This window comes from Echiichthys vipera (genome assembly GCF_963691815.1).
Source record: "Echiichthys vipera genome assembly, chromosome: 18".
NCBI lineage: Eukaryota > Metazoa > Chordata > Actinopteri > Perciformes > Trachinidae > Echiichthys > Echiichthys vipera.
In genome coordinates this window covers 2,850,523-2,860,522 of record NC_139843.1, presented here as the reverse complement: position 1 = coordinate 2,860,522, position 10,000 = coordinate 2,850,523, and the positions used below count along the sequence as shown (strand labels likewise).

Sequence of the window (10,000 nt, the reverse complement as noted above, 5' to 3'; positions counted from 1 at the left end):
ACTTCATGCTAGCTGTTAGCTACGTCCATGTCTGTTATTCAGCCTGGGGTCTGTTACCTTCCGACTGACTCCTCCATGATCCAGATGACTCTTCAGCTTCTCCAAGTACGCCGACGGAGGATTCTTCACTTGAAACCGCTCCTGCACACACACACACACACACACACACCTACTTATATTTGATTGCGGTGCTGCAGCGAGAGGGACGGGGGTCTCACACAGGCGGTCTGATTACACAGCGGCTCTTATGCAAATGGTTTTGATCTTAACAAGCTGCCAGAAATGATCCGACAGCGCTGCAGCCGTTACTCTCACACACACCTGTCCAGCTGAACCCGTCCCAGCTTTCTTCATTTTAACAGGTTTCGAGGATCATGGAGGAATAATTTGGCGTCTACTTTGTGCAATTATAATTACGTGGCATTGAAGAAGAGCTGAGTGGGACACTGTGTGACGGTGACAGGTGTCCCGTCACGTCGCAGGGTGTTATGGACCTCCCCTGTGGTTTCTACGTGTGTGTGTGTGTGTGTGTGTGTGTGTGTGTGTGTGTGAGGATTACAGTTTTATGTATGGGTGTATTGATTGGCCTACACTGCTGATACTGTATTTCCACTGCCCGTTAACCCTAAACGGTGACGGACCGGGCCGACCCACCTGGTCACAGATCAGGTCCCACTTCTTCTCGCTGTCGTACTGACTGAGGATCTTCACCTTGTCCGGAGGGAGATTCATCGTGTTCTGAAAACAGAGAAACACACAGAAACTGTCTGAAGGAAGGAGAAATCGAACCTGCTGCATGACAGGAAACATTTATGGTCGTTGTTTCTCTCTCACGGCTCCAGACGTTTGTAAAAGAAGCTGCTTTAACGTCCGGTTGAGAACAGAAACGCTCCGCTAGCATTCAAAAACAAACCCTCGCCGTGTAGCGTTAGCAGCACTTAGCATCTAAACGGGATAATGTTCACAGTTGCAGGTACGTTTGTTTGATTGTTTAACGTGCACGATGTTGGTCTGGCCGCTCGTTCAACCGGCCGAGGTGCAACACAAGACGAAAAGACACAAAAGCTTATAGTTCTGTCAGGAGAGCGACGGCTGCTGATTGGTTACATCAACAACAGAGGATCAAAGACATTCTGACATTAATGAAGAAGTGTCGTTAAAACACTGAGAAGACATCATTCATTCATTCATCTTCCTCCTCTTGTCCCTGTCGGGGTCGCGGGGGGCTGGAGCCGATCCCAGCTGACATCAGGCGTGAGGCGGGGTCCACCCTGGACAGGACGCCAGTCTATCACAGGACACATAGAGACGAACAGAGACAGACAACCATTCACACCTACGGGTGATTTAGAGTCATCAATGAACCGAACACCTGCACGTCTTTGGACTGTGGGAGGAAACCGGAGAACCCGGAGAAAACCCACGCAGACACGGGGACAACATGCAAACGCCACACAGAAGGGTCCCAGCCGGGATTCAAACCAGGAACCCTCTCGCTGTGAGGCGACAGTGCTAACCACTACAGCACCGTGTAGCCAGAAGACATCATGTTTTAAATAAAAGATATAAAATAACTAGAAGGGCAGTCAGAGAGCACAGGCCTCCGAGTCGTTCCCCGCCCAACAGCGTTTCACAGATCCGACAGCTGATTGGTTCACGGGTCAGTGACGGACCAACTGAAGCTGCTGGAGACGTTTGGAAACACCTCTGCAGAGACGAACGCTGATAGAAACCCCTTGAGTCAGTGTCAGACGTGTTAAAAGGACACAAACAGAAGAAAAACACATTCTTGAGCGGACGGGACGTCAAGAAGAATAAACTAAATATCTGAAATGTTGCTTTTCGTGAGCTGATCCTGCACCTTGACAAGAACGCACGCTGCCAAACCTCCGTCAGCTGACGTGGTCAAACTCTGTTCATGAGGATGATAAAAAAAACACAACGGCAGATAAGGAGAAAGTTTAATTTGTTCTCTGAGACGTCCTGACGAAAGGTTCTCGCCACACACACTTCCCACGCGTTGGTGGTGTCCCATATAACAAACAGACACATCAGCCATGCTAATTATAACACACACACACACACACACGCGCACACACACACATGAAACTGGGCTAGGTGACAGGAGACACCCACTCAAGGACGGCACGCAGTCCTCTATCTCCTCCCTTTGCTCAAACGCTACATCTCCTCCTCACATCTTATCTTTCTCCCGTGTGTGTGTGTGTGTGTGTGTGTGTGTCCACCGTGTCCAGCCGCGGGTACTTTGGTGCGGACTTCACTCTACCTCAGAGATAAGCCCCAGCTGAACCGCAGAACAAAAACAAAAGTGATCTTTTACAGTGTTTTTTGGAGGTGTACAGAGTCGCTGCGTGAAAGCTGAGGCTGTCTGGACGCTGCAACACGTGGACGCTAAAACACTGTGCAGACACGATGCTGAAAAACAAGTGCACAGCAAATTCCAGACAGGCCGCAGTGAATCAATGTGTGGTGAGGCTGATGTGAGTCGGATAGATCAGGCCTAATGAACGGAGCGGCTGGGTCAATACGTGCTGGGTATATTTGACCTGCTGCACGACAGACAAACAACTGGACTTTACTCTGATGGTGCTTTTAGAGGAAATGCTTTAAAGCTCCTTAAAACGTCTGTTTCTCTTTCACATTAAATAATCTTCTAATACCAAAATCATTCTGCGGTGCATTTAGGGTCACAGAGAGCGAGTGGGGCGTGTCGACGAGGTTTCTATGACACTGGGGTCGAAAACAAACCTTTGAAAGTGAAGAAGACGGTGGTTTACTGAGGAAGATCAAATCCTTCAATGTTCGTAACAAAATCTGAGCCATGTTTGATCAGAGAGAGTCTTTTGACCTTCTCTTTTATTTGCTGGTTCGATGGCGTCTGAGTGAAGGACAGGAAGCGTCTGAACAGAATAGTGAAGGTGTGCTCCAAAATAATCAGACTTATTTCAAAAAGCCCAAAAAATTGTTGACCAAAATGACCACGTCCATTCATCTTCAGCCTCTTGTCCCTGTCGGGGTCGCGGGGGGCTGGCGTCGGGCGTGAGGCGGGGTCCACCCTGGACAGGACGCCAGTCTATCACAGGACACATAGAGACGAACAGAGACGGACAACCATTCACACCTACGGGTGATTTAGAGTCATCAATGAACCGAACACCTGCACGTCTTTGGACTGTGGGAGGAAACCGGAGAACCCGGAGAAAACCCACGCAGACACGAGGACAACATGCAAACTCCACACAGAAGGGCCCCAGCAGGGATTCAAACCAGGAACCCTCTCGCTGTGAGGCGACAGTGCTTACCACCACCGTGTCGTCCTCTCCCCGGAATTCAGATAAATGCCATCAGGCCGTCGCAACAAAACAAAAAACAAAATGTCTTTTATTCCGTCTGCTGTCAGGCTTTTAAACCCCGACAGTCGTCTTTGGTAATAAACACTTAATACAAGTTCATAATATATGAGTTTGTATCGCTTATGTATCACCAACCTTACCTATTTATGTAGACTTTAATTTTGGTTTATTTATCTGTATTCATATTTACTCCTACTTTTCTCATTTTGAACCTCACACTCGACGCCCAGTCTATTGTTTTTATCCCTGACGTTCTCACTCTGTGTCCAGTCTGTTTCCTATACGCCCACTCAGTTTGTCTGTGGACTGCTGAACTGAGCTGCCCCCTGGGATCAATAAAGGTGTTTGAACTTGAGCTTTAACTTAAAAAGAAAACGTCTAACAAGAGGAACGACAAGATTTGAGACTGTGTTGGAACGGGAGACTTGTTGTTTATGAAAGTTGAATAAACGCAAGAGGTTTAACAGCAGGGGAGTCGGGATTAACTGATTTTTCCATAACCGCGGTTGTGTAACATCACAGTTTCATAACCGTAAGAATGACGTGTTCCAAAGTGGATCGTAGTAATCCTGTTAAATAATTGTGATTAAGATTTTTGTAATAGTTGAGCAGCACTGATTCAGCCTCTGAGGAAACAGGGAACGCACTCCCACTGTTCCTCCGTACCTTTCACGGCTAAAGTCTGGTTCCTTTGACCAGTGTGAGTGCAACCGTACCACGTCTAGGAGCGGCACGCTTGCCGTCCACGGCCCGTTTGGGAGAGGTGGGCTTTAGTAAAGCACGTTTGCACGTGTACGAGCACAAGCGTGCGCACGTGTACGAGCACGAGGCCTACGGCGGTTCTGAGGTCATTTCCTGTGCGCCTGTTGGGACGTAGAAAAAAGAAGGAGGGACCATGCGCGGACATTTCAAACAATGGCGGTGAAAGGTTCACGTTGGTGTGATGCGGAGGTGGAGTGTTTACTGCAGATTTGGTCGATGAAAAGATTCAAAAACAGTCGACAAGACGCACAAAAACTCCGAGGTCTACGGAAAGATCTGGAAACAAAGCCACGCATCGCCATGACGTCATCAATGCGTGTGACGTGTTACGGCGTGATGACGTATAGGCAGCGAGAAGCATTCTCCGAGGCCCAGGTAGTGTGAGTACAAACGGGCCTGGAGGGGGGGACAAGGACCCTAAAGCACGGGGCACGGGACAGAGGCACAGTGGGAGGGCGCCCTTAGTCATCAAATTTCATATTTGGATGCGTTTGTTGATGTTCTGCGTGATATGGATTCTTGAGATGCGCTTCTGGTTTCACACTTTCAGCAGAAGATCGAGTCAAACTGCGTCTTCAGATTTTGGAAGCGATTCAAAAACCCCCTTATGTAAAAATGTGCAGTCACTGTTGAACTTTGTGAACCCCTTCTCTTTAATCTTGCCTCACATTTTTTAGGTAAAACATCTGAATGCACATCATCTCAAGACGTGTGTGTGATATTTGGATTCACATATTAAGTGTGAAAGCACGTCGTCTCACTCTCTCTCTCACAAATCCCTCAGACTCTCCAGGCTCCGACTGCGCCGATCAAAGAGGCGTTAAAGAGTAAAATCTGTGACATTTTTACAGCTTTTTAAAAACTGTTGATGCTGACGGACGAGCGACAAACACGGGACGTGGAAAAACAACATTTGGGATTCAACATGAGGCTCCGACGCACAGCAGGAGGACGAAGGGTGGGATTCAGCAGAAACGGGACACACACACACACACACACACACACACACACACACACACACACACACACACTAAACGTGCTGACGATCCCAAAAGGACGGATCAATGGATTCATCATGTGAACAGAGAGCAGCTGATTCTGCAGCAGAGGCTGAATAATTAGAGCCGGACCCTCCTCTTCCTTCTCCTCCTCTCCCTCTCCATCCTCTCCCTCCCCCTGCTCCTCTTCCACCTCCTCCTCCTCCTCCTCTCCCTCCCCCCTTCCTCCTCCTCCTCTTCCTCCTCCTCCTCCTCCCCCTCCTCCTCTTCCTCCTCCTCCGCTTCCTCCTTCTCCTCCTCCTCTTCCTCCTATTCCTAGTTTAAGTGTGTGTGTACGTCAGTGTGTATGTATGTATATATGTGTGTGTACGTCCGTGTGTGTGTGTATGTACATGTGTGTGTACGTCCATGTGTGTGTGTATGTTTATATAGCAGCAGCTATATTGTACTCTGTGTCATCTTCAGTGTGTGTGTGTGTGTGTGTTATTATAATATCATATTTAATTAAAATAAACATCTTTGTAGCAGAATGAAGCTTTGTTAGATACAGAACAAGGATCATTGAAGAATGAGAAACGGAAGTTATTCATTAAAAAGGGGTGGAATTAAATAAGTTTATACTTCTTCTTCTAAATACTTAAAAGTCTATGTAAAGATTTTAGTTAACTTGAACTCAACTTAAAATGTCGGAACGTGCTAAAAGTGCAGAGTCGTCAGTGTCGTCCTCTCTTCTTCTTGTGTCTCTCAAACAAACACAGTACACAAATCCACAGATGCACATTTACAATTCCACCCTCTGCCGCGTTCCCTGTTGGGATCCATGCAAAGTGTTATGTAAAGGCGCAGATGGAGAAGTGCTCTACGTAAATGAGGACGCCGTGACTGTGGTGAGCAGAGAGCAGGTTCCTGATGCTTTCACATTGATTCCCTCTGCGGAGCCATCAGACACGTCCATCACCGTGTGAACGAGGCGTCAATGAAACGCTGCTCCCATTCAAACCCACGGGCTTTAAGAGCACGCACAAACATCATCCTCCACCTTTCACATCCACACCTCTGAGGGACGTCTGTCACTTTCTCTCCCTCTTTGCACTTTGAGCGTCTGCAGAATGAGACCGGTGACGGTTTGCAGCATCACTTTTACCTCCTCTCACACACACACACACACACACACACACACACACACACACACACACACACACACACACACACACACACACACACACACACACACACACACACACACACACACACACACACACACACACACACGGGCAGGCTGGTTTGCATGCAGACGGGGTATCTTCTCCGTTAAGCACAGGAGATTTGCTTTGCAGACTCAGCAGAAGATAGAGGGGCGATCTACATTTGGTGGGATGCAAAAGTGATGCAGCGAAAACGCACGCTGGGGGTTTGTTCAGAAATGATTTCAGACGCAGCCGACGGTTTAAAGTGCTGCAGAGTGACGCCTGCTTTGTTTCTGCGCGTGAAAGAACGCACTCCATACAAGACTGCAGCCTCACAACGCGCTGGAGCAGAGAAACCTGCAGCAGCCGGCACGAGACGTACGCTGCCGTCACATTCATTCATCGCAGTGGTCATCTCACGACCTCACACCAGGGTACAAGGCAACACAGAGGGAATTTACCGTGTGTACGACACGGATATGAGATGCTAACGACTTTCTCAGGAGACAAGAGAAGAAGAAGCACGCTCGAGACACCACCATGTAGCGGTCGACGCTGATGCAGGACGCTGTACTCCAACAGAAGGCCGCAGAACTGACCCGCCCTTTGACGTGACAGCACCACCGTGTACGGCAACTGGAACACCAGAAACACCAGCACCAGAGCCAGCATCAGCTTCAAGGTGCGCTGCCGGTGCCACCGAGAAAAATAAACAGTTGGAACGCCTCCAAACAGAGTCAACATATTCATAAATAAATCTTGTATTACTTGGTAGATCACATGAGAAATGGGTATGGCCTCCTTCTTCCTCCTTTCAGCCACTCAAAGCACCGCTACCGTAAAACACAACCAACAGACAAGCGTCTATATCCAAACAGCTGCATCCGCATAGCTGTTAGGAGCTAATCTCAAAATGTATTTTTGGGTCGATGCGTCCGATTCAGTGACAGCAGATCACAATTCTCTAGGCTGGAGTTTAGCTCAAGTCATCAGTCAGTGAATTAAACAGCTGACAACGCTGTAGAGACTGGTGGGCGTCGAGAGGCTACACAGCTGCTACCACACTTCTTCTTCTTTTGGCCTGAATGTGTGGAAAAGTACCGTATTCTCCGCACTATAAGTTGCACCTAAAAACCTTCACATGTCTCAAAAGCCGACAGTGCTCCTTATAACCCGGTGCTCCTTATATATGGACCAATGTTGAGCCACAACAGGTCTCCAACTACGGTGAGCAGCCGCCGACTCTATTTTCCCCGTAGAAGAAGTAACGCGCGGTGCATGTTGAGATATACGACTGCGTGAAGCGTGCCGCTTCATTTCCATGTGTGTGTTTGTGTAAAGAGCCCAAAATGGCTCCTGTTAAGAGACACGCTTACGACGCAGAGTTTACACTCAAGGCCATTAGTCACGCAGTAGAACACGGGAACAGAGCAGCAGCCAGAGAGTTGAACATGAACCAATCAATGGTGCCGAAGTGGAGGAAGCAACAAGACGACCTCCCCTGACTGTTGTGTTGACGTTCCCTTTAGCGCAGCTCCATCTAATGGATGCAGAACGTGACCCCAGCCTCCACTGTAGCGTCTGTTCTATGCGCCTTATAACGCGGTGCGCCTCATAGTGCGGGAAATACGGTAACTGTAAAGGTCTGAATGAAACGTACAGCAGCACGGTTCAGAGAGTTCCTATCGAACAGAGGCCCATTAGCTCCTCAGCAGAGATGATTGAACTGTTGGGAGATTTTCAGCCTCACACTCATCGACTGAACCGCCTCAGTGGAAGAGAGCAGCGTGTATCAGGGCTTTCATTGATCGCCATTCACCTCTGAGTGTCAGGAGGCCGTTTCCGTAACACGCTCACTGTCACTGTCACTGTAAACCAGGGCGTTGAGTGTGTGTGTGTGTGTGTGTGTGTGTGTGTCACGCTCAAATCAAAGCACAGATCAGCTCGACGTGAGGTCACAACACACCTCAGAGACGACAGGAGGAATGCAGTTCACCGTGCGGCAGGTCGTCCCGCCACATACTGAACATAGCAGCGGCGTCTGTCACACTCAAGTCCGTCACCACGAAGGCATGAGCTCAGTGTGTCGTGTAAACAAAAACAGGAGACAACAAACAGCTCAGGGAGGGAATGCAGAGGAAATCAAGTTACGGTGGAGGAATGTTCGCTGCTGACTTGACGATTTTGTCAATGAGGCTTTGAGTGAGTCGTGGGGAAGGAATTTGCAAATAGGGCGACAAGAGGTTGTGGTGGTTAGCACTGTCGCCTCACAGCGAGAGGGTTCCTGGTTTGAATCCCGGCTGGGGCCCTTCTGTGTGGAGTTTGCATGTTGTCCCCGTGTCTGCGTGGGTTTTCTCCGGGTTCTCCGGTTTCCTCCCACAGTCCAAAGACGTGCAGGTGTTCGGTTCATTGATGACTCTAAATCACCCGTAGGTGTGAATGGTTGTCTGTCTCTGTTCGTCTCTATGTGTCCCGTGATAGACTGGCGTCCTGTCCAGGGTGGACCCCGCCTCACGCCCGATGTCAGCTGGGATCGGCTCCAGCCCCCCACAACCCCGACAGGGACAAGAGGCTGAAGATGAATGAATTTGCAAAAAGCATGATCGGCTGTTGAACTGTTGATTAGAAAAAAACCTGATCTGAAATAAAAAATGCAACCACAGTACTCTGCTGATGACCTCGACTGTGCAACACGTGTCAGTCCCCAACTGAGGGCCTGAACCCGCTGCTGTAACAGCCTCCACTCCTGAAGTCATGGTGCCATGGGTGCATTGGTGGCGCTATAAAGAGTTCGGCTGTAACTTTTGAACCTACAGTGCTGCAGGTATGGACCCATCTTTCCATATAAGCCACACCCATTAGCTTCAAGATTTTCCACCATTTTATATTGTGTACAAATCTGCTTTTTGCAGTAGCTGCAGTGCCCTGGTGGGCATAAAACATGTTGGACTCCCCTTCAATGATGCTACGGTGTTCACGCAGAGCTCCGGTCAAATGAAAGGGGAAACATCTGTACTTTAGCGAGAGGGGGCCCCAATGTTATATTAGAAAAAACATCATAGCTCCTGAACGCCGCCAGGCTCAACACTAACTTCTATAAATGGTATAAATGCCAAAACTAGAGATGTGGTTGCCGTGACCTCAGCCTGATAATGACCTAAAATGTAACAAACACCACTAAATGTACAAATGTTGTGTTTGCTCTTTGTTCAGGTTCGTCCAGTCGTCTGTCAGTTCAGACACTTTGCACATTCAAACTTTTCAGCCTGCAGTGAAACAACTTTGTTTACGTCGACATCGTCTCTTAAACAAATTCCTGTGCACAGACAAATAAGCACAGCAGCTCACGTGCAGCGCTGGGTTCGACTGAAGCAGCAAGATTTAAATATCACGAGTGCAACAAATATAACTTTGCTGTCTCTACCATAGGTTTAGTGAAACGCGGCCAAGATTGGTTGCAAATTACTCAAATCTGTTGGTAACCAGGTGTCTGTTCCTGTTGAGCCTGAACACAACCACATTTGCCAATCCACAGAGTTTATTTGTAATATAATGTTTTAAATCTGCGTTACTGTTCTTATTGTAGTTTATACTTTATATTTCTGATTGTTTTGTACCGCTGCTATGACGACCTCATTTCCCCTCAGGGATAAATAAAGTTATCTATCCATCTATCTAT

At 48.2% G+C, this 10,000-nt stretch overlaps 1 protein-coding gene across 1 annotated transcript in view; it reads right to left on the bottom strand.

Annotated features, from left to right (window-relative positions):
* The window catches only part of fmnl1b (formin-like 1b), a gene marked incomplete at its 5' end in the record, with an annotated part of 35,664 nt that overhangs the window by 23,590 nt on the left and 2,074 nt on the right, over window positions 1–10,000 (bottom strand). Inside the window, 2 exons of the mRNA XM_083933451.1 lie at window positions 58–141; window positions 655–738. Of these exons, the coding sequence (XP_083789577.1) occupies window positions 58–141; window positions 655–738 (168 nt within the window). The remainder of the gene's footprint in view (window positions 1–57; window positions 142–654; window positions 739–10,000) is intronic.